A 26309-nucleotide genomic window follows, 5' to 3' on the forward strand; every position below is an offset into this window, starting at 1 on the left:
TATATATATATATATATATATATATATATATATATATATGTGTGTGTGTGTGTGTGTGTGTGTCAGTCTCACAATGAAAGTACGGGTGTGTGCGCTAATGCCCCCTATAAACAGGGCATCACACCCAAAAATTGATTGCAGGGAGAGAATAAACCCCCACCCAACACAAAGGTGTGCATTTGAATTGGCGGGCGTGAGCTCGCGAGGGCCCGTGAGCGCGTGCGAGCGCGAAATATTATTGGAACTGTATCATCCGGGTCACTAGTGAGGTGCTGGCGGCCTGCTAGCAGTTACTACATGTTAATATGGCGGTGGCCGAGTGCCTCCTAGAGTTAAGACTGAATTTGTGATTATTCTTTAGAATTTAACCGCAATTTGCCTCCTCAGCGATGTAAAAGGCGGTTTAGTGGATGAGCGGAGGACATATTATTATTGAAAGATGCAGCAGGGAGTGCTCACGGAATCCTCAGACAGGGAGAAAGAGAGTTCAAATAAGGGAAGTAGTAGTAGTGGCCACAGTGGGGAGGAGGGCAAGACTGAACAACCTCTCCATCTCAAATGCCACACGTATGCCGACCTACAAGACAAATTCTTTACCACATCTGCTGACTCTGACAGTGAAGAAGGCGACGAATCGGAGGTAGGTCTTTTCCAGAGGCCGTTAGGCCCTCGCCCCTACCTGCATTGACGGAGATTGAGAAAAAAAAGAAAAAGCCTCTTACGTAGACGGGTTTAGGCGTAGTTACTGAACACCGTATTTCCAGCCATAAATCCCACCCGCCGCATATTTCTGCTCCCCTGGCTCTTATTTCAGGGCCCACAGTGTGGTGGCCAGTGTCAGAAACCGTTTCCAGTGACATTCGTGTCCGAAATAGAGTAGAAAATCCCTCCATCTTTTTTTTTTCTTTTTAAAGTCGTCGTAATGGAAGTGTGTTTATTTGACCTATAAAGCGATTCCATGTGTTCCTGCGATTTTGTGTGTGTGGCAGACACTCCTCGGACCCACGGGGCAAATAACCCACCCTGTGACGGTAATGGCCGTCATTTACCCACGTATTTAAGCCCCATTCGGAATTTCTTCCCCCCCCCCAAGATGGATGATCGTTTTTTCTTTCTTTCTTTCTTTCCTTCCCCGAGGGGCTTGGCCGAAAGCATGGTAGATTATTAAATATGTCTCCGGACTTTCATCTCCTTGGTGTGCTAGGCGCTCACGATGACTCATAATTGGTATGTTTGCCATCTTATTTTTTCCATTGGCCCTTACTGAAATTTTCGTATGTTGGTTTTTGCACTCGTGTTGTTTTCCGAGGCCGAGTTAATTGGCCGTTTGCATTGTGGCATAATTTGGCCTGCCCGCAGGCCGCCTACTAATTTCACGTTAGGCAGTCTAGGGACAGGCTGATATTGTTTTGAAGAGAGTGGTTTTAGGACCAGTTTTGGCGACTGGCCTGGCCGATTTTGTATATCCTTTTGTTTCTGCAATTATCGGTTTGCTTTTCTTATTGCTATTTATACTGTTGGCCGTATTAAAGGGGATGAATGTAATGGGGAAACCTGGTTTAAGGGAAGTTTTTATAAATATTTTGATTTCTTGTACATCTGGTAGCATAACTGTAAGCTGCCTATGTTGAATATGAATTAGCCAAGTGGGTAAAATTTTATTTTACCAGCAATTGCTTATAAAACCAAGAAGCAGTTTTCTGAGCTTATATGAGAGACAATGGGATGTTCATTAAATTGCTTTAATTGTAATCTGTAAATAAATTTTTGTGTATGCCCAGAGTGCAGGAGTGGGCCAGCCTGGGTTTGCCAATGTTTTATTGCAAAAGTTCCCCTTGAACAAAGGAGGACTGTTTATCCTGCTCGCCTACAACTATCTTGTGTGTGTGGCTGGAACGTTTTATATTATATAAAATCAACTTTCTAATTGCTGCTTGTATTTATAAAATGTATGCCATATATTAACCGATTTAGATTGAATGTTGGAGCTTTAGGTTTGTATATTAATGAGTCATTTTGTGTCATATGTGGCCTTTAGCACCATTTTTCTGTAAACCATTAATTCATTGTTATTCCTTCAGTCATTACTACTGTATGTAAATGTGTATTTTACATTATATCCAAATTATATACTATAGCTTATGTGCCTTGGCTGTACATGGGTGTTGTATGAAGTAAAAGTTTCATGTGTATGCATACCTATGCACGTAAGAGTTGTATGCTGCATAACCTAGAGCTAAAACATTTAGTATTTGTTGATACACATGTACATAAAGTAAAAGATTGCAAATAGTGAAGAAAGAAAGTCCAAAAAGAATAGGTACTGACCAGAGGTGATGTGTTCCTAGAATGTTAGATTCAGATTTCCCCACCAGTCATTGGAGGGGTCACAGTTTTTACAGCTTTGGGCCAAAATTTACATAGGCATATTTTTTCAACTTATGAGTTGACATTGAAGTAGGAATATTTTTTCAACTTCTGAGTTGACATTGATGTTGAATGACTGTTTGATAGGGCAAATTTTTATGTACGATTGATATTTTTGGGCCAGGGGGAAGGCAGCTAAATGAGAATCTGTTTTCTGTTCATGAGTATGCTCTGGTTTTTTTGTTGTATAGTTATCAAGCTGCAGATGAACAAATAGAGTATCGAGCCACCTATGAACAAGTAGAATATCAGGCTACATAGAACAAGTAGAATATCAGGCTACATAGAACAAGTAGAATATCAGGCTACATAGAACAAGTAGAATAGCAGGCTACATAGAACAAGTAGAATAGCAGGCTACATAGAACAAGTAGAATATCAGGCTACATAGAACAAGTAGAATATCAGGCTGTGGATGATCATCAATAAACTAAATGTTCAGAATTAATATTATGGTATCTGATAACCTATTTGAAGATTAACCATCCAATGTTTGCTCTCAGTTGATAAGAGAAAATACTTCGACTGTTTGACCTTGTTGTACTTGTTAGTTATCTGCTATTTGGAATGGTTAATTGTAATTTTTTGCGTATGTATAAGGCTTTTCAAATATTTAGTTCTTTTGGTACTTTTGGTATTAGGTGCGCACACTTTATTTTTGCCTGCTGTCACTCTTCATTCCAGTGTTAGTAGGTATGTTACAGTATCTGTAGTGTCTCATTACAAAATGCTCACAATTTTATGAATAGTAAAGGGAATGCTTACCAGCCAATTTGCAGTTTTAAGAATATGTTGACCATTACAGCAATCGGTGAAACATCCGTGGCAAGTTTAGCCTTTAAAGAGCTGTGTGGCTGTAATAGTACAGTCGCAGATATCTGCTTTAATCTGCTGGGGATTTATGGTGATTGGTCTTGACAAAACTAATTGCTGCTAATATGATTATCATTTTAATCCTTGTTGGAAAAGCAGACTGTTTCTTGCCAAATGGCAGCTGTAGAATAAACTAAGGTAGCATTATTTTTTAATCCCTGTTGGAAAAGCAGATCGCTTCATGCCTAGTGGCACTAGTAGAATAAATTGAGGTAGCAAAAGAAAAAAAAAATGTTTACGTACTTTATATTTGCTGGATGAAACCGGTAAACAGTGAAATGATCAAGTGGTACGTAGTCATAAAAGGCAAGACATGGAATAACTGCATATGTATAACTGTCGTGAATAACTGCATTTCTTTTTCTGTGTGGTGGAGGATACAGCATTCGTAGCACTAATATACAGTACTATATGGTTGGGACTTAAGACAAATTTTTTGAAGCATGCACTGTGATTTAAGAGATAACCTGTCAGTTTCCCCCTCTCATACAATCAGTATGTGTTTTATCCCTGGGACAAAAGTAATCGTTTTGACAGCTCGTAGATACTTCATAGACTTCAGTGTTTGTATAGATTACCTACTAGCTTATGTAGGTTCATTATTTTGGCCTTAGCATTAGATGTGTTTAAGTATAAAGAGAATTGAAAGTTGTTGTTCAGTAGGCGATAACCTTTTGGGCTGCAGGATGAAATACAGAGCATATTATCCTTGCTTTGTGGAAACTATAGCATTAACATTTTCACTTTGATGTAAATTTTTTTTCTTTTCTCCAACTTTGAGCACCTTGGTTTAGTGAACTGCCAATGAAAGCTGATTAGAAGAGGACAGTCATTACAAACATTGCTTCCTACTACTGCTTATCTGCATGCCAAGTTTGAATATGTGAAATCTTCAGTTTTGTGCCTTTGTTGTCACTTCTTAAATCATCAGTTTTGGATAAATTAGTGTCTTCCACCATACAAAAGGTGCATCATCATGCTAATAGTAGTGTGTATTTTTTATTGGGAATTGTTTTCTTAGCATTCAGTAGCTTGACATATGTTGGTCATGTTTGGCTAAAGGCAACACTTGAGTGGGATGGTTAGAATGAGCATCAATAATTACTAGACCAGCTGCATGTATTTGATAAAAATATGAAAGGAAGATGGAAATAACCCTTGGAAAATTTCATCAAAGATTGAAATTAATTGGTCCTTATTTATAAAAAAAAAAAAAAAAAAAAAAAAAAATTTTTGATAGAGCACAGGACAGACTACAGTGGGGAGAATTCATGTCTTATAGAAAGAGCATAGAACAGAAGATAGTGGAGAGAATTCATGTATAACCTTGTGGGGAAACGTTGACAGATAACCTACTATGGTGATATCGAGTTGTTAGTTTATTTTGATTTGGGCAGTTGAAGCCCACAACAGATATAAGGACATTGGAGACCTATATCCCATGGGGACTGTTTATAATTTTGTTCAAGTGGCAAGGGTAGAGTAATGTGAACAAGCAAGTTTATACATATTAGCAATAGGGTGGCTGTTCAAGTTTTGGGCTGATGTTGCAGAGGAGTTACTTCAGGGACTAATAGGTCTTTATATGTAATGGAAGCATTGCACTGATGCCATATTAAGAACTTTGTAAAGGTATTAGTTACATTATTTCCTACACCTTATTGACCACTTACTAAGGAGTACAGAAACATGTAGGGGAGAATCTACATGGTTGATTAGGCTACGTGTTCAAAGCTTGTATTGAATATCATTCAAAGACAAAGCTTGTATTTCTTCCTAGCAGGATAGCTTGTAAATTTTTACTACTGAAGAATGTGTAATTTTAGTTAATTGAAAGAAAAGTGATAATTTGGTCAGTTTTGAAGTTTGACCAGCTGTGGTTAATCAGAACTTTGGTAAGAAATCCTTATTTTTAGGTGATAGCTTGCTGTAGACATTTACTGTATATGTGAGGTATTCATACTAATTATTGTCATAGTAGGTGGGTACAGTATAGCACCATTATCTCATGTGCCTTTGCAGATTTCGGTCAGCCATTATTGAAAAGGTTCATTACAGTCTTTTACTTTTTTAATCAAACACTGCAGTAGATTAACACAGTAAAATGATTTTGAACAAAGAAACCTTGTGACACCTATCTATTTTTAGGTGATGTAAGATTTAGTAATGTGATGGTTACTCTTCTTACAGTGTTATGTAGAGGAGTTCAGCATTTTTTCAGACAGGATTCAAACTGATACCAATATTTGAGGAAGGGTAAACATTATTCAGCAATTATAATAAGTGGTATCACTGACTAATACTCAACATTTATAATAAGTGGTATCACTGCCTTAGTCTTTCAACATGTAGTGTTTTAGTTTCATTTACAGAACAGGGTGGTCTGTTGAATATACAGTAGCTCTCTGTCTGCATTTTAGTTATTAAATAGAACACATGAAATAGGAGAGAAGCTGTGATTCCTCCCGACCAACTTGAAAACTAACGGAAAACATTATCATTAAAGATCTGGTACATAGTTCTTACTTTTTAACATCCAATAAGGAAAGCATTTTACTGTTAGGTAAAGGATAGCAGTGTCATAGTGTGTGTGCTTAACATCTGATATATGGTTTGGGAATTATGCATTTCGGAGATGAAGGGTGGATTGTAGCAATAGTTGCTAGACATTTTGCCAGCACGTTAGTCCAGTGAATGAAGAATTTATGTATAGACTAACTCATAGGGCTGGCCAGCATGATTGTATGTTGTTTGAATAGGCCATTTTATTTTGATTACCACCTTTTGGTAAGTTTTGTAACATTACTATTGACTGAAATCTGTTTTTGAGTTGGTGGTTCTGACTAGTTATTTGAGAAAATCTTAATGTACAGTTTTTAAGATGTTGGATTAATATCAGATATATATATATATATTTATCAGCACCATATGATGACTTCAGATAATGCCATACCCTACCACTCGAGTTGTGACACAAAAAGGTTTCCTTTCAGTTGTTCAACTCTACCACTGTGTAGATTGAATTAGGTTTACCACAAACACAAATCCTTTGGTTCACTGCTTGAATCCCTATTTGGCAGGTACTAGGCTTGGTATGTACGATACTAAACATTTTAGTTGGGAAAGCTGGTTTATGTGTTAAGAGGTTGAGCTGCAATTGTGTGCTTTCGTTGCTTTTGCCACAAAGCAGTTTGATACAAGTAGTTGTATTCCAGAATGTTCTTTTACAGTGTATTGGTTCAAACCACTTGTACATAGTAGATATTGTATTGCAGTAGCTTGAATCCAAGGGCATGTCCAGTATATGGCACCGAGCTCGGTACAGACAGCCATTCCAGGACGAGTGAAATGCAAAAATGTTCAAGTAATTTTGTATAAGTGAATTGATGGGCAAAGAGCTCCCCTGGTGATACACAGCAGAAACAGATCAAAGCAGGATTCCAGTATTCCGAAACCAACTTAAAAGTTTACTAATTCTGTGTGCGGTGAGCTTGATATTACAGTCCAGCCTCTTAAATCCGGGAACCTTGGGACCAGGCTACTGCTGGACCACAGAAAATCCCAGAATGTAGAATACACCCATAAAAAATGATGCCCCTATGTAAACAGTCTTGCAAGCTAATATACAAATAGCCTAGTTCCAAGTTAGCCTACTACAGTACTAGGTTAAATTCTGACACACTTCATCATTTTATTACTCGTATATTTTCACTTTATCACTTTATAACTTCATAGTGTATAATTTTCTTTAAAATGTTTACTTTAACACATTTAGCCTACATTCCTGAGTCAGCCCAACCATAGCTCAACTACATAATTATTCTCAGAATCTGCAGAATATTGTTGGTGGCTTCCATCTCTTAAATTTACCATCTTCGTAGTGATCGCTATTAGTTTCTTCGTCGTTATTTTGATTGTAGAGGGTAATGAAATGTCAAAAATAGCGAGTTTCAGCAATCATCGTTGCATTCGCCATCAAAAAGTAAACAAAGCACACCATTTATAGAGGAAAATGAACACTAAGCATTCTCTAATGGGAGGGGAGGGATAGAAACATTTTCTAGCATGGATAAAGTTTTATGCTTGCGCTTCTTACCTCTTATCATCATCTGCTCTCTTGGGTGGCATATCGAATGGGTAAATATACAGGCGCATAAAAGAAATGAGGTCTTTCACGCACTCTAAGATTAAGGAATTCATGCGTTGCTAAATGTCTATATTGTTTGATTAAACATTTTGACATGATAGAGTCTTCTCAAGTGGAAGCTTTAAAAAAATATATTTATGCACTGAAATTTAATATCGAAAACATATTTGACTTCATACATTTTCATTACTAACAATTATTTTCATAAAAACTATAAAAAACAAGAGATATAGTATAATTTTTGCTGTTGGGAAGTTGTAAACAATAGGTGGCGCTGCCCTCGTGGCCACTCAAACTAATGGCAGCTGATTCACAACCGAGCTGAATCACGTGGGTTCCCGGACCACGGAATGCCAGGTTTAAGATGTTAGAGTGTTCAGGGAATTTTATAATTAATGGATAAATTTAACACATCTGTGAAAATCAAAATACTGTACCCATTTTGTCATTTGGTATGGGCATACAGTATATATATGCAATTAGAGAAAACAGAATCCAGTGAGAAAGTTCTTTTGAATATGAACCTCCAACTCAGAATTGGAGCTGTATATTTATGAAATTGGCCTGCTAAAAAAATTAACATTTGGAAATTGATGAGTAATTAGAGTAACATGAATTCATGGAACGTCAGAGTATTTGAATAGTACTTTTCACAAAAGTTAATGTTATACAGCTGGTATACTGCCATCCTTACATATGACTTGAAAAGTCTTGAATATTTTTGAAAAATGCTGTATATAAGTGGAGCATTTCATCATCCCATGCTCACTCAATTTTAAGGTACAAATTTCTAGAAATACTAAGAAGCCCCAGGTCCATTGTATTTATCCTTTGAAGACACTGCAGTACACAAAAATGCTCCAAAATTTTTGTTTGTGAATTGTTACACATTTCTAGAGAAAGTATCAAGTTTGTTCATTATTGAAGTCCCCTGAACTGCTGTAAACAGTAAAGTAGTGTAGTATTAAATCTCAGTAGGCCATGTGAGTGCTATTCCTTGGTAGCCAAACAATGGAGAGTTATGTGAAGTGATTAAACAAACGTGACAAAAAATGGTTTAGCATTGTTTTAGTTTTCAAAAAGACAGGTTGCAGATCTGATTGTCTGTGTAGTAGAATGTTACAGAAGTCTTTGAAGCCCCCAAGTTGAGATTTGTTAGCATTTGAGAAATGTTATTGGAAGGAGTAGTTGTAGTTACACAAGTCATATTACATCTCATATACAGTAGCTCTCTGTCTCGACCTCTTGCAATATATCTCAGAATTGAGAATTAATTCACAAGTTTCATTTATTGCTTGGCCAGGAATATAGGGGACCCATGACTGTTTGTGCGTCATTTGTTTACACATCTAGAAAATAGATTCTGAAGACTGTGTTCACAGAAATAGGTAGGACTGTCTGGGGATGGTGTATGTCCCAGAACATCATTGATATGTATTTACTTAAAAGTGACATTAGTTAAAACATTTTTGTTGAAAACTGACTTAAAAAAATGCCACCGAGTTAAAGCAGCTCAATTTACATCTCAAGGTGTTACGCTAATAAACAAGTGGTGATTTTATTGGTGAACCATTTATTACTGTACTCGATTTTAATTGTTATGATTCATGTATGATACTTCTTGTCAGTAGTATAGTGAGTGTTGAACACTAAAATTTGTAGTGGTTTGTATAGCTATGGAATGTGGTGGGATAAGTTAGGGTATAGTTCCTCGCTGGGTGAGCGGGTTCCGTTCTCAGCTGCCACTCTGTTGGTCGCGAGTTCGAATCTCCGACTGGCCAGTGAAGACCAAGAGGCATTTGTTTCTGGTGATAGAAATTCATTTCTCGCTATAATGTGGTTCGGATTCCACAATAAGCTGTAGGTCCCGTTGCTAGGTAACCAATTGGTTCTTAGCCACATAAAAATAAATCTAATCCTTCGGGCCAGCCCTAGGAGAGCTGTTAATCAGCTCAGTGGTCTAGTTAAACTAAGATATACTTTAGGGATTCCTAGTAATTTGGGATGATATTCTTGTGGTGAATTTATATTTAAAGGGTTAACTCTCACAATCTGGGCTAAATATATTAAGTACATCCCTATGCCAGGCTAAATTTAAGGATGGTCATTTAAAAAAAAAAAGTTTGATGGTGTAAGAAAAAAAAAATTCAAACATTGCTGTGCTTTCCAGGGGAAATTGAAAGTGAATATTTCCAACCCTGTGTAGGGCTTCTTCCAAAAATCAGTGGTAAAAATATGCTAATTTTACCAAGTTATAAGTGTTTTTTCTAATATTATTATTTTTGTCAAATTATAATTACAGCTCACACAATATCATAACAGATAAGAACTAAAATCAGTAATAGAATCTGAGTTCAGTGTGTCCTCGACTTCCGGCAGGGGGATCCATTCCAGCGCCATGCGGTAAGTTGATTTTCGCCATGAGTCGATTTTTCTCTGTTAGTGCCGTAACTAGATGTTGCATCAAGTTACAATGCCATAAGCACCGTTAACTTGATGCTTATTCTTGCCGTTAGCGCTGCAAACGGCACTTACGCCGTTGTAACTTGATGCAATATCAAGTTATGGTATTGTAAAACGCTGTTAATGGCACTGAAAAAGCGCCGGAAGATTGAATCGCCGTAAGTTGAGGACGCATTTATATTTATTGTAAAATATTTGCGACTCGTCCTTGGATAGGAAATTGGGACACCATTCCCCTTTACCATCTCAAGCAAGACTAAATCTCTCCCAGCTCACTCAGACTAGTACAGTTTTCTAATTTATGGCACATGGAATATTTTTCCCACAAAATTCTTCCAGACTGTATGGTGTGAAATCTTGAACATATACTGCATTTGTTATCTGGACTCCACCACAAAGCTACAGTACAATATATGTAAACATATACTGTATGTACAGTATGTTAACTGTCCACAAGGGGTTAATGTCAGGCAAAGGCAGTGTGATTGGGATTAATTTGCCACATAACGTATAGTATAGTATATATACTGTTGTTATTGGAGAGTATAGCCTGTCAGATTGTAATGGTGTGCCTCTATAGCAGCCGTTGAAGTTGGTTAGTTTATTGGTAGTGTGACGAAGTGTCCAGTGTCTGTTCTTCAAATCAAACCTGGTATCTAAGTGCTTGGTATTTGATTACCAAACTTACCATTTATTCGACAATGATAGTTACCTCACAACAGCCAGACACCTGAACCCTCCTCACACATACAAAACGACTGATTTCTCTAAAGGGAACAGTGGTCTCTTATAAAACTTATCAATCATGAAAGAAAGCAGATTAAGTTCGTTAAACGGGTGTGAGGTAAAATCTAAGGGCGTAACTCCATTAACATTATAAAAGTTCAAGTATTTCTATTTATTTCATTTCCCTGGTTTGAGCTCACTTCAGTTACTTGAAGGAAAGCATCTCACTTACCACTCTACCTCTAATTCAAATGAAAATTACTGGTGGGTTAATAAAATGAAACTGATATAATATTTTAAATACAAAAATTTATTTCTAAATTCAAAGATTTTACATGACATTAACAGTCTCAGGGAAATTTATTATTACTTGAAAAAACAAAATTGGATTAAATCTGAATTAATCATCAGTCAAAAGTAAATCAGAAAGTAATTTATTAATTAAATATAAAAAATTATTCAAATAAAATTTAAATTGTTAGTAACAAAATTTTAATTCCCAAATGTTAAATAAAATAAGGCAAATAAATCAATCATGTAAAAATGTGGATACAAAAGACACAGAAATATACTCTGCAAAAAATTAAATATAAAAAAATGTAAAGCAAAAATTAAGGCAATAGCAAACACATCACATATGCATAAAAGAAAAATTCTTCAAAAGATAAAGCATAAAACATATAACATGAAGAAATATTAAAAAGGGCAAAAAGTATCTTTGCTTACAATCACTGTAAACATTATTTTTAGTGTGCTAAAAACCAATAACTATGTTACAATACCTTGGTATCAATTGCTTCGTGTTTTTAATCAGGCGCCGTTACACACACACTTATTAAAATGCACTGTTCAGATAACTCGGACACATTTACTAAGGAATTAAACAGTTAAAGGTTGTGAGTGACCATCGTCTACCAAAATATCAATTACATTACAACAGGACATTCGAAGTCCCGAGAGCGAGAGAGAGAGGGGGAAACGCATCCCCCTTCAACGCGGTTTCTGGTCTCAGACTACCAGGCCCCTTCGTAAGGGCATCTTAGACGGTAGGGCATAGCCTATACGAGTGCATGGACAGGTCCCAGATGAGGTTTTTATTTTAAAAACTCTTTAAAATGATAATTAGAGAGGAAGTGGAGTTACAGTTAACAATAATATTTATCATTACATAGTTTCAGAACAAGAGAATCTCTAGTTATTATAATAAGATTGGAAAACATCGTTTCATAGAAAATTCCTGAATGACGTTAGGCAACTTTCGTAATGGAATTTTCCACCCAACAGTGTTTTGATCGAGTCCCATAACACCTTGTACATTAATGGAGTCATACGAGAAGGTGATAGGAATGCATTACTCCAGCAAGTTTTGAATACTGACTAAACAAATTGCGTCCCTATACAACGAACAACGGCTCCCTGTCTCTCTCAGCACCACGCATACGTCGTCCTCTCAAACCACACAGCGTTTAATCACTGCAACCTTATGCTAACTCTTTTACGGCATATGCACATCAGAATACAAAATCATACAGTTATACAACAACGCGCATAAACACAGGGGAATACTGCATTATGAAAACCACAGCATAAGAGTAGACTACATGGAACCTTGTGAAAAAGAGTGAATTGGCCTGCAGATTTAAACTAAAACTTAAAATGCAGTCTTCTACTTTTAAAGAATTCTGATTTCTGTATTAAGATACAGGCAGTCCCCCGTTATCGGCAATCCAGCTTTATAACACTTGTCTAGCGACAAAAATTGGTGATTTTCAGCATCGATATATACCTAAGAGAGGAGCCGATAGGCACCGAAAATCCAGACTGTTGGTTATCGGCGATATTTGCTGATTGTCACACCGCCGGAACGGAACCCCCGCTGATAACTGGGGACTTCCTGTACTTGTTTTATGGTGGTTCTTTTTAAAAATAAATTAGATTTTGTCGACAAAATTGTTTCCTGAAATGAAGTTTACCATGTGTCCAAGCAATGAATTTTAGTATTGGATCTGACTTGAGTGGAAGCTAGTTAGAAGAGTTGACATTTATAATTCAGAATTGTAATTATGGAAAACATTCAGAAAGTAGACTGTCTGAAAAGCTAAGGTGATTGTCAATTTCTCAAAGTAACAGGATATCTGTCTTAATTAAGATATGTAAAACTTACACACCAGTACCAATATTATTGTAAAACTTTGGTATGGTACAAATGAATATACAAGATCATCAATTAAACTTTGACGATTCCTGTCTAAAATAATGTTTGGAAACTGGTTCCACCGTTCACAGACTGTGCCAAGAGTGATTGTGATGCAGTACTTTTAAAAGTAGTAGTTTTGCGAGAACAGCATTATGGATCAGCATAGGCAATTGCATAGATAAAATAGGAAGTGATTTTTTTTTTTTAATAGGGGGAAATATGGGATTGGTATAGAATTCTTGCATTGAGAAGGAATGCTGAATAATACATAGCTTTCTAATAGCACCAGAAGTATTTGAGTGCAAAGAACAATACTACTGGAGGTGTGCACGGCTCCACAAAGAACAAGGAAGTGGGTGATTGGTATGAGATTGGCCATGTTAATTTTTGGTATTTACATGTTTGAATTTCCTGCCACATTAATGATTAGGTTTTGCTGAGACTGGGAGCTATTTCACACTTTATTAGGAAGCAGCTAATATTGTATAGTAATACAGTAAACCCCCCGTATTCGCGTTCTCGTGGTTCGCGGACTCACTCATTCGCGGGTTTCTCTGTGGAACATATCTAGCCATCATTTGTAGAAAATTCGCCCATTCGCGGTATTTTTCACTGAGAAATATTCACTAATTACTGTATTTTCATATATTTTTCATGAATAAATGCACTTTTTGTGATAAAACTATTAAAACACTCGGGTATAAGCATTTTTACAGGGTTTTTCTTGGTTTAAACTATCAAACTGGGCAGTTCTAAGTGTTTTTAGATGGGTTTTAAGCATTTGCGGATTTGACCTATTCGCGGGGGTGTGTGGAACGCATCCCCCGCGAATATGGGGGTTCACTGTAGTATTATTTAAAATTCATTTTCCAACTGTAGTTTATATTGCGAGGTACCATAAAAGTTATATTGGAATGAAAGATGAAAGAATTTGACTGCTAACGTTTTGTCTTGTTCTGTTGAATGTTAGTGGGGTGAAAATCAACTCTCTCATGGTGGAATGTTCATATTACACTGTCAATAGTATACCTTGGGTCAAACTTTGTATCTTGTCGACATATGATTGGGATACTGGAGACCACCTGTCTGTCAAAGTGAGGTACAGTGCTGTCAGAATATTTTGAAATGTAATCACTGACATCATGTAGTAGAGGGTAAGGAAAAAACTTTTTCCTAATGCCAATTTTTGGGGGGGAGATGGGGTGCTTACACCCATGTTAGAGTAATATTTATCCAAATGTATATGGTCTTGAAATTGACACGTAATACCAAAGAAAATGCATCAAATGGTGTTGTCCCCTGAAGAGTGAAAGTAGATATATGAAAGTAGATATTCAGTAGTTGATCTCTTGATAGGTTGTCATTACAGACTTAAACTTTGGAATACAACACAGTATTTAAATATGTATAGTGTACTGTATATAATGCATTTTAACTACAGTAGTCACTTGTATTTAAGATGCATTCCAGCACCCAATGCCAAAAACTGATAAACCATATGCAGACCCCAACAGTACTGTATATTCTTGAGTTTAACTGATAAATAAACTAGTAAAGAACATTATGCAGTACTCTCTCTCTCTCTCTCTCTCTCTCTCTCTCTCTCTCTCTCTCTCTCTCTCTCTCTCTCTCTCTCTCTCTCTCTCTCTCTCTCTCTCTCTCTCACAGAGGTTTGTGCGCGCGCGCACATGGAACAATATTAATTTTACTTCACCAAACTTAGAACATGAGAGATTTTTATTCAACTATCTTAGCCATACTATGTACACACCAGTTTCAATTTATTGCTGCTGGAATTGTCTAAACTATGACAATGCATACAGTGGTGATTATATGGTGTAGATTGCTGAATATGCAGGTATTGTAATGTTGTTACGCGTTATGCTGTTAATGCAGAAGGCAGAGCAGACAAAATTTAATAGGGCAATAGTTGGTGGGGGGATTGTCAGTAGTCAAAACTCGTTCTGCTACCTGGGACAAAAGGTACCAACTAAATGGCGGGGCTTCCTCCCTACTGTTGGCAGCCAACTACCAATAACCATCTTGTTATTTAGTTAAACGGCTGGCTCCAGCTTGCTCAAAGTGAATCCCATGTGTAAAGACCGAAGGTTTTTATATTGGGAAAAATACAAATTACTTTAAAAATTTGTCATTTTTCATACCTTTGGGAAGGAAAATATGATTTGGAGCCATTTCCTGTGCATTTTCCAAAATTTTTACAGTCCACTTTGCTGAATCAAAAGCTCACATGTTCAAAATGATCTTAATCTTAGTGTAGAGAAATTCTTTACTGCCAGCTTGGCTTTTTGTCAAGATTTTCCACATCTTCCTTGATCGCTTAGAGGAATCCATTGCCACCAGTTTGTTTTATTAGGATTATATTTTCTTCCATCATTGTCATTCTTTGGGAATTCTTTGAAATCGTGAACATTGTTACATCAGCAATTGTGAATCATGTCCATCAGTCCATGATTTCTTTGTCATGGTCATCATCAGTTGCTGAATGAATCATTGGATACCTTGTCAGTTGTAATGAAACCTTGACACACCAGATGATACCCTGGTTGAGTGGCTGAAGCAGAGAGGTTATGCAGCAGAAATGCTACCCGAATATATTTAATTTTCAGTGCTGATCTGCACGTGACCAGTGCATTGTCTTTTATTTATAGAATCTTGAATGGCAACTATCTCTCCTCTAAATACTTTCTGCAGTTTGGGTGTAAAGCATTGGTGGAACCATTCAGTAACTTTGCTGTGATCCATGCCTTGGGATTGTGTTGAAGACAAATATATCTTGTTTTTTTATGCCCTTCTGCTTTGCATCTTGCACAGAAGCAGTGTTAATCTTTCCTTCCATACCTTGAAGGTGCCTGTTTTTAACTTTTGTGGATATGGTTTCTGCTGGGTGTCATTTGTTCAGCCTAGTCCTTTTTCACCCCAAAATTATCTTATGGTTGTTGCCTCCGCCTTCAGTAATTTTCTTGAACTACTGGAAGCTTGGCAGCATCTGTTTTGTAGGCGGAGGCAGCCTCTCCAGTAACTTAGGAGGTTTTGCCTAACTCCAAACTTATGCATCCTTTCCTGCTTGCTGTGAATGGCAGTATCCCCTTCCCCTCATTTGTATTTTCCTTGAAATTCCTCAAAATGGCTGAAAGTTTTTTGCCATATATTGTCCTAGGTACGGTATTCTTTTCTGATTCAGATGTTCCACCGGATTTTTAATTTCTCTACCACCCGTAGTACTGTAGATCTGTGTTATAAACACTGTCAGTCTTGTAGCCTGTGGTGCAACAGTAATTGCAGTCAAGATTTTTCTTGTATTATGCAACAAAATAATAAAAAAAAAAAGAAATATAACAAAATGGAGACACTTTCTTGCTGTACAATTTGGCAGCTTTCATAGACAATTTTTGTTTCAGTTTTAATAACCTCAAGAACTATATTTTCTACCAAGAGAATGCATTTCATGCTTTCTCTTTGATTCTGAAGTATGTACAGCCTTCATCAGTTTGTGAATGCTTTTGGGGCCTTTTGAATTTTTAGTTAAAATTAGTACTCTTCAGTGTGAGGAATGAGAAATTGCATCATTTATACAAACAAGAAGAATGCTTGAGGTAGACTAGAAGCTTCATTGGCAAAACAGACAGAAAAAATTTTGCAGTCATATTTTACAATATACAGCCGTAAGTATTCAGATGAAAATCCGTTAGATAACTGCTTTTTATATGTTCTGTTACTACTGTACCGGCTTAGTTAGCTTCAATAACTAAAACACACACACACACACACACACACACACACACACACACACACACACACACACACACACACACACACACACACACACACTCTCTCTCTCTCTCTCTCTCTCTCTCTCTCTCTCTCTCTTGCTCAATTGGTTCTCTCTCTCTCTCTGATATGCAGATATGATGTCATATCACATCAGATAAATATAAAAATCTGAGAAATCATATGGAAAGCAAATATCAAACATCTCATTGATGACAATCTCCTTTTTAACGAACATGGCTTTATTCACAGGAGATTTATGGTATCACAGCTAATCAACCTATCAGAGCCCTAGAATTGGGTAGTGAAATTGACACCTTTTGATTTGACTTGACCAAGACTTTTGACAAAGTTGATCGCTTCATATGACACAAGAAGCTTAAGGAAAATGGATGGTTGGACCTGTAGGAGGCTGGATGCATAATTTTAAATCAGATGTTTCAACTAAGCATTATCCAAATTATCCCAGGTCATCAAGTGTCCAGCAAGGAACTGCCCTTGTTGTAAACTTTGTCACTATAAAGACTAGTAATGTTGTTAACTTGCCAAGCTCTTTCATATCTTCACTTGCCGATGAACCCATGTTTTAGCCTTTTGAGACTTGAGAACCACAAACCATTTCAAAATGAATAAGATTGTATAATCTACCTCTGGGTGTAAACAAACCAGTCAACCTTTAATGGAGATAGATTGAGTACATACACTTTGGTAAATAATCAAGAAACTCAACGTGACAGATGGAAATGCAGTTACAGTGTCGGTAAATAATTAAGAAACTTTTAGCTTTACAGATGGAAATGCAATTATGTACAGTGTAATTCCTTACTTCAGGCGAGTTGTAACAGATCTTTGAATAATTCCCACTGTTTTTGAAACTATTGAAGATGTTGTACAACAATACAGTATTGCACATATAGTACAGCACTGTATTTGCTCTTTCCCTTTGTTTATATAAGCGTGAAAATGGGACCTGTCATATGCTCTATCTGATTTGATCCTATTTGACAATCCAGAAAAGCACCTTTAACCTCAGGGAAAATATGGATAAAGTTGCATTGTAAGTTTTGAAAACATAAGGACAGTTGGTTTGTTAGTAAGCAAGAGTTTCAGGTAGCAAAACTTTATTTTATACCATACTTCCTTTAACCTTTTGTTTTGATATATTGCAAGGTCGGCATTAAATCAACACACCAGAAAAACTTGAAAGCGTATAAGGTCTGAAATACAAAACTGAAGATAGGAAATACAATATTGATAAATTGATTTTAGATCTCAAGAGTGACATTTCTTACCAGCATTGTTGAAACCATGGTGCTGTACTGTATATGGTTGGTATACAGTTTAGTAGCTCTGAAGGTTTGCGCTTATCACTGCCCTGTGGTGTTGATCTAAATGCCATTAACTGAAGGCCTCTGATTCTTTCAAGCACAGGAAACTATTAAAGAGTACTGTATTGGTAGAAGATATTTAAAATGGGTTGGTCTTTTTTTTTCTTGTATATATATAGAATGAATTTTAAGGAGTTTATTAGAAAGAAGTGTTTGTGTACTTGAAACAAAATAAATATACATTTTATAATCAAGGTTGTGAATCTTCAGAAGATACCCAATGGCAATATTCTGTTGTAAGCGTTGCAGGTTAACATAACCTAGTGTAGAGCCTATGATGTAAAATCTAATTAGGTTGACTCATGTTTTTTCAAGAACAAGAACATCCTGTGATGTAGCTCTGTTTCCTGGAGCTGTTAGTAATATTTTTTCATCTGTCTTGTTTTTTAGTAGAACTTGGAATTGGGCAGTTGTATGGTACCTTTTTAACTTCAGTATGAAATTTAGTCATCAGTCTTTATGATATTTAAAAAGTATAATTATGATTAACTATTTACGGAAAGGTGATGGTACGAGAAACAAGAGTTAGTTTCATTTCATAAAATTACATTACTTGCTTAGATGTTTTACAAAGCACACTTCTGCCTTACCAAACAGTTAAAAAATTCAGCATTATAACTTTATTCAAGTCTTGCCAGCCATTTCACTTTGATTCATCATAGCTGCATCTTTTTCAAATATTCAACTACTTTAATACTTTTCAGTGCCTGTCCTTTCCTCTTTTGTGTCAGTATGCAAAGAAATTGAACTGCTGCTGATATCTGGTAGCTGGAAGAAGTGTCTGTGACATTCAGTTTTACTTTGTTGAAGTTGAATAGTCTATGTTGCACCTTGATTTGTGTAAACAATTTTTGGAACACTAATCCCCCACTGCCTTGTGTGTATGTGTGTTTTGTGTCGTATGAAATATGGAAACTTACGCTATTACAGTATACTGTACTGTATTGGACATTGTTCCGAAATGATGGGGAACATTTTGAAATTCTTAGAGCCTGAATAAGATAATTTAGTTGCCTTGTGTGTCATTGGGTAGAACTTTTTAGATTTTTAAAATGGAACATTGGGTAACACTGTAAATGCAGATAATACTTATCCACTAATTTTTATAATTTTAAGGAAATTCTAGGATGCACTCAAAGCTAGTAAAAAATGTTAGACAATTGTACGTAATACATAAGTAAGATATGGTCCAAACTGTTAAGTACTGCTTTGCCTGCCAAATAAAGTTACCTAGGAAATTGAAAATGAATTGAAAAGTTAATGATAATACAGCAAGGATGTTATTAAAGCTCGGACATTTTTTGAAATTTTTTAAGTTAAAAATAATCAGGCCAATTTGTCTTTTGGAACAAGTTTTTTTATAGACTTCAATGGCATTTACAGTTTTTGCTAAAGTAGGGTGTCAGTTGTTAACCTTATTGTAGTAGCACGCATCTTAAATTATGCAGTTATGGCAGAAGAGAACTAGCGGGATGTATCATATGATGATCATTATTTTGTTCCATGGTATTTGAGCTAATTTTGTGGAAAAACATTTATATCACTTGACCAGGCCGTAAATGACTACTGTATATGGCAACACTCACACAGCTCAAGGTAGGAGGAAGAATAGTCTTCCTTGAGAATTCACTGGGGGAATGTACTGTAGACCCCTGGTATTCACAGGGGTTAGGGACCACAACCGCCCACAAATAAATGAAATTCACGAATACTTGAGGCCCCCTCTAAAAATGTTTATAACTGCCTATTTTAATAGTTGAGACACCAACTGTAGCATAGTCTCCCATCTAAAAATGATAACTACCTATTTTAATAGTTCAAACACCAAATATACCTTAAACTATCATCTTAAAATACGTCAATATCATTTCAAAGTCATATTATAACATTAATACCCATAAAAATCCTGTAGATGGCTTACAGCTATGCGTGAACACTCCTACAACTGTTACTTTTACCAAGGTGAAAAGTAATCAGGTTACCCGTATATTCAGGCACACACATTTTCAAATAGTGTGAAAGCCTTATTGTTTTCTTTTAACATAGTTAGGGGTAACATTAGTACAACATTTGGTGAAGTATTTTTAAGAAAAAGTAAATTTTATTGATATTTTGGTGTTTACATTAATATTAATATTTGAAAATTACTAAATTTATTATAAAAATGTACAGTATTGTGGCAAAAATGAACTGAAAATGAATAATAGTGAATATTTTGGGTATTCTCTATGAGAAAATCTGCTAATAGGCGAATTTTTGGAGTTATGGTCCACAGAAAAATTTGCTAATAGGTGAATCCGCGAATCTTGAACTGCGAATAGTCGGGTCGACTGTACTACATCTCCCTATCCCAGTACATCTCATATATTATTTTCCATAAATATAGTCAGGGATCTTTGCTGATTTTAGTCTTGATTTTTTACAATATTATTTGAGCTGCAGTTGTAATTTTTCAAGAAAGAATAATGCAACTCTCTCAATGGTACTACATCTCATTCCAGCACATCCCGTATATATTTGTCCATAAATATGCTCGTGGATTGTTGATGGTTTTAGTTCTTATCTTTTATAGTATTTGTGAGCTGTAATTGTAATTTTGCAAGATATTGTAAAAAAAAAAAAAATAGTTAATTTGTTAGAATTTCTGGGTGGCAAATGGGGAAGTATGATCTTTTAATATTAAACTTTTAAGTTTTTAAAAATTATTGTTTACATTTGTTACCAGAAATAGTTCTCATTGAATCTGTATCTGTTTTGTTTTAACAATATCCTCATGGGTGTCATCTTATTTGCAGGTGGAGCCATTTTCCTTGGGTGAGGGTGAGGGGGAGGAGGAGGAGGTGGTTGGAGCTGGTGGGAACGTCCGCAACAAGTTCTTGTTGTCGGCTGCTGCAGCCCATGCTACGGCCACCACGCCTGACCTTAACACAACCTCGCCACATCACCACACTCAACCGCACTTTGATCCTGATACTCATTCACGATTAGTGGCTCTTCTTGAAGCTGCAGGTTAGTATTTAGCTCTAGTGTTACGTGGCAAAGCTGGTCCACGTAGCATGTTATGGTACTTGGCAGTTTCTTTCTGCAGTTATTTTAGCCACTTTTCTAGGATAAAGGCTATAGAAATTTTATGTAGATTTTTAAAAGTTCTAGTGAAAATTTAAATTAATTTTAAAAGTAATGCATGTACATAGGACCTGAAGTGATATCAACAAAGGCGCACGTTAAATTAAATCACTCAGATTTATCACTAATGCAGTTTCAGGGAAATTAATATAGTAAAATTTATGGCTAAATTCACAGTGAGTACCAAGATACTGTACAGGCAGTCCCCAATTATCGGTAGGGATTCCGTTCCGACAGCGTGACGATAATCGAAAATCGGCGATTTTCGGTGCTTATCAGTGCCGGTAACTGGAGATCAGTGCCTCTTTTTAGGTGTGTATCAGCACCGATAAGTAGAAATCATTGCTGAAAATGGAGATAAGCCCCATAAAATTGGATCGGCGATAACCGGGGATAAGCTGTACATGTATTTAAAAAATGAAAAGTTAAAAACAAATTAGATTTCCAGTGAGATGGTAATTATAGTGTCCATAGCTGCACTAAGCTTGAAGTAGAATTCTGGAGAGGAGTAGAAGAGGGAGAAATAATTATTACATTACTGAAAGAAGCAAGGTTTTTGTGACTGAAAACACATTGTGAAAGAAATCCTTTTGTAACAACTTTTCTTAACCTTATGAGATTGTGGGGTGGGAGACAGTAAACTTGTTTTGCACACACACTTATCAGTTGTAAGAAATAATTTCTTATTGCATGCTGTAAATTTGATTTTTATGATAGACACTGGTTTTGGTGCAATTTCATTTCAGATCATTGAACTTCTTATCTTTGAAATAATATTCAGTACATAGAATGGTGGGTAGGTATTTGCAGAGAATAGAAATTTCTTTACTTTTAACATTTTTCTTTAGAAATATATTTGAAATTTATTAATTCTGTTTTTGTACTGTACCGTGAAAAAATAACATGGATACCCATTTCATTTATATTTTTGTGCTATTTTCTGTAGCATTTGGTAAAATTTTTATAATTTGTATTTTAGACTGGTTCAGTTGTTTTTAAACAGTCAACACTTGAGTGGGTTGTATTGTTAAGCCTACACTCCAGATGTCACCCCAATCCAGCCCAGCATCAGTGTGTTTGTTTATTTTTTTATTTTTTATATTTAATTTCACCAGAACGAGTTATTGGAAAGGATTATAATAGATGGACCAGGTAGGTTTAGCCAGCTGAAGAATAGAATTTACAATGAATTGACATAGTTTTAGCTTAGCATAATTATTCTAGGCTTTCTGACAGTGTGAAAATGTAAAAGTCCCTGGAATATAAAAGAAAATTGAGCAGAATCCTCATAACAGGTGAAACATTTCTGTCTGTGCATCTTGATTGGCTGTATTTCAGGAAAGGTTGGAGTTATCCTTAACCCATTTAGATTCCTGATGAGGCACAAACCTCAGTAGGAAATTGTACACTGACTACTATAAGCATTGTAGTTTTTTATTGGTCAGTGTAAGTTGAGTGTTGTTGGATGATGCAGGTTCCTTGCTGGTTGCAGCAGGTAGGGATTGACTAGAAGATATACATGGATGCATCTACTCAGGGCTGAGAACCCATCTGATCACCAAGTGAACTGAAAAGCATATCAGTTTTGTGGAATTAAGACCACCAAGTATCCATGACTTTCATGTGAGGACGAAATGTTATATTTACATTTTGTGACTGCCACTGTCACATACCTTTGGAACAAAGGGGAATGTGCCAGGAAGTCTGCATCATCTGGCAGTTGAGATCTTTACTTTGGCTAGAAAGCACAAGATCTTAATGTGCCAAGATTCTTGCTGGGCTTTTGAACCTTGGTAGGTGATGTCCTTAGCAGCATTTAGCTTGCTTTTGATTTAGTGGTTGTTGCACTTTGTTCATCAGTAAGGTGATTTGGCAGGTGTGGGAAATGCCTTCTTTTTGGAGATCTGTATGCAAAATCGCTTAACATTAGACTGCTAGTTTTTTAATAATTTTCAGCTGGACCCAGTGGAATGGACCACAAGCTCATTGTTGCAGGTGTGAAATGATTGTGACCATCGATGCCTCAGTACCCACTGGATAAATCTACCAGGTTGTGGTAAAGTCCCAGGTTTCATCAAAATCCTGGGTGACTAATTGTTCCTCTTTAGTTCAAGTAGGAGTGGTTCATGAATCTCCTAGACCTAGTTGTCAACACCCCTAGAGCATTTACCAGCTAGGGGAAACTTCTGAACAGTGCACGTCCACCAGTTTGGCAATTACTTGAAGTCCGTTCATCATCTTCTTGAAATGTCAAGAAATTGTTGCTGGCAATTAAGGGTTACAGAGCTGCTTTTATGTTTATTCATCTAGCCTAGTCTAAACTTGGGAATTGATTGTGATTACTTGTACCTGTTGTGTCATTTTAGCCATTTTATTGCCAAGTTGACAATTAATACCTAGTTAGGATTAGTGCAGCATGACCAGTTCTCTTGACAAGCCTCTCGTGGATGGTTTCTTGTTGACTTTAACACTTAAAATAGTTTTTACTTGCTCATACAGCATTTTTAGCATGCTAAAGAGCTGCAAGGCTTGTCAGTATGTTGGGCTTTTTAGTATGGCCTGGGTTTGGTAGCTAAGACTCGGTTCCTTGATTAGTGGGACATGACAGTGGCTGTCATTGATATTCATGCTTTTGTTTTTTCTTCACAGGATAATCTATTCCTTTGATGAGTGCATGCCATAAGGACTTATTCTCAGTGTACTAGAGAAGACTTATCCTCAGAGTGCTAGAATTTGTTTCTTTCATCTTGCCCTTTTGTCCATACTGTTAATCTTTTGCTGAGAATCTTTCTGAGTTCAGGATTAAGGCACATGAAGTTAGTGCTCTCTTCCATCCTGTTTGTTAGTCATCAGGAGGGGACTCGGAGGTGCCACTCAGCTTGACAAGATTTTAAATTAGTGATGTCACTTGAAAGATCCTTGGTGTATTCTTGTTGGGACCAGTTATCATAGCAGGTTGTGTACTGGAAGGGATTGCACAATTTCTTCCTCGTCCTCATCTTCATGATATCCTTCACATTCCAGCACGTTGGAGACATGGCTGTTCCAGGGTATCAGCTTTCATGCTTCATGATGCTTGTGAATGGTAATGGTCAGCTCTCTATGATGGTTTCTGTATTTTACAGGTATGACTGCTTGTTTGTAGAAGATGTAACTAAAAACATTTAGTCAAATGTTTTGTCCTTTTACATCAGCCTCCAGCTTGGTATTGTAATCCCTCCTGAGTTGTAATTCAGTTACAGTAATATGTAATTGAAGAGGTTGTATTGGACAGATGATGATTTTATACTTCATACATCCCATTAGAATACTACAGTGCATCACAGATTTAAGGCAGCACGGATTTACAGCAGATTCGATCTTGAGCATTTTCACTTCCGTTACTTCATGTTGCATCAAGTTACGGCGCCGAAAGTTGATGCTGCTTCAAGTTATGACACTAATGGCAAGAATAGGCATTAAGTTAACAGAGCTTTTTGCATTGCAGCTTGATGCAACATCAAGTTCTGGTGGTGTAAACGTTGTTAAAGCACCGATAACAGCAAAACGCTGACTTCGGTGGAAGTCAGCTTACAGCGCAGGGCTGGAACAGATCCCGCGCTGTAAGGTGAGGACCTACTTATTGGTTTGCTCTCCTCTCTTCCCTCACAATGAGAACAAAAGATTATGTAATTGAGGTGTCAAAGGAGGCTTAAAAGTGGGTATAAGAGGACCCATTGCACAGAATGGCAACATCTGTAAATGCTTCGAGTTGATTTGTTCTTAACGTAGTTGAGTTATGTAATTGTATATCTATTTATTCCCCCCCCCTCTCTCTCTCTCTCTCTCTCTCTCTCTCTCTCTCTCTCTCTCTCTCTCTCTCTCTCTCTCTAGCATTGTGTATCAATGTTCTAGTCCAAGTTTTTGTAAAAGTTATAGCCCATGATAAAATGTGTTTGATGTCATGGGTTAATTAGTAGTGTATTGCATATTTCTATAAGATTTCAAAAAATTATTTACAGATCCTAACCTTGTGTTTTGGATGGTGAAAGGATTTTGGGGAACTATTGCCGTATTATAATCTTTTAATAAGCTCTGCACGTAGATTTGAATGGACTTTTTATATTTATGTGAATTTACCAAAAACCCAGTACCACTGGTATTTACTTGCCCTGTATAAAATGAGCAGACAAAGGCACATACCCTCTTCAAAACTAGAAATGGAATTAAATGCGTGTGTTTGTTACTCTGGACTTTGGTATCCTGTAGATTGTGTAATTTAAGGATTTTGTTAATCATCAGGACATGTCCCCAAGTTAGCTGGCAAGATGAGGTGCCACTGTATTGGTTTTGGGGGTATTTTTGTGTACAGTAAATAGTAGTCTTTAATAACCTTGACTTCAGTAAATTGATTTTTCAATGAGATTTTCTTTGCTCTCAGATCCAGAAGTTCTTCGTCGACTTACCTCTAGTGTTTCTTGTGCTTTGGACGAAGCTGCAGCAGCCTTAACGCGCATGCGCTCGGAGACAGTAGGAGGGGCGGCAGCAGCAGCAGCGGCAGCGGCGGCGGCAGCTGCTGCAGCCACGGTGGGAGGGAGTAGTAGTAGCAGTAGCAGCAGCAGCAGTAGTAGCAGCAGTAGCAGCAGCAGCACGCCAGGAGACGGGCAACGTACGTTGGTTGAGGCGTGCACTGACGGAGACGTGTTGACTGTTCGAAGGCTGCTAGATGAGGGAAGATCTGTCCATGAAACAACAGAGGAAGGGGAAAGTCTTCTTTCATTAGCCTGCTCTGCTGGTTACTATGAACTAGCTCAGGCAAGTGATTTGATCAGTTTTCTATTCTGTTGTGTATATTTTGTAGTGCTGATTGCTGGATAGAGGTAAGTAAGTAGTTCACTATACATTTGCTTGTACTGTATTAAAAATAGCTTTTGTAGTACTCTCTTTAAATTTAGGGCCACACCTGCTGTATGCATTCACGGATCATTTTTGTAAAGGTAAGTTCAGGGAACTTTTCATTGTGATTTTTTTGGTGTGCTGTATTCTACCTGAATTTTATGGAAAAGAAATTTGCTTGTATTGGTGTACACAAATATTGAAGTTGGGCAAATTGTATTTTACAGTAGGTTTTGGCATTTAGGAGGGTAAATCTATTAGCATTTCAGTGATCCAACTAGCTATTCAAAACCCAAAA

At 36.7% G+C, this 26309-nt stretch overlaps 1 protein-coding gene across 4 annotated transcripts in view; it reads left to right on the top strand.

Moving 5' to 3' along the window:
• The first annotated feature begins 246 nt into the window (after positions 1 to 246).
• The window catches only part of LOC136844974 (ankyrin repeat domain-containing protein 17-like), a 78828-nt gene continuing 52765 nt past the window's right edge, over positions 247 to 26309 (top strand). For 2 of the 4 annotated variants that reach the window (XM_067114450.1, XM_067114451.1), the window contains exons 1-3: positions 249 to 640; positions 20806 to 21019; positions 25557 to 25930. In XM_067114450.1, coding sequence (XP_066970551.1) covers positions 440 to 640; positions 20806 to 21019; positions 25557 to 25930 — 789 coding nt within the window. In that variant the 5' untranslated portion in view covers positions 249 to 439. Of the gene's footprint in view, positions 641 to 20805; positions 21020 to 25556; positions 25931 to 26309 lie in introns of all 4 variants that reach the window. The other 2 variants (XM_067114449.1, XM_067114448.1) reach the window with 2 other exon arrangements.

Source organism: Macrobrachium rosenbergii, chromosome 13 (assembly GCF_040412425.1).
Source record: "Macrobrachium rosenbergii isolate ZJJX-2024 chromosome 13, ASM4041242v1, whole genome shotgun sequence".
In the NCBI taxonomy this organism is placed as follows: domain Eukaryota; kingdom Metazoa; phylum Arthropoda; class Malacostraca; order Decapoda; family Palaemonidae; genus Macrobrachium; species Macrobrachium rosenbergii.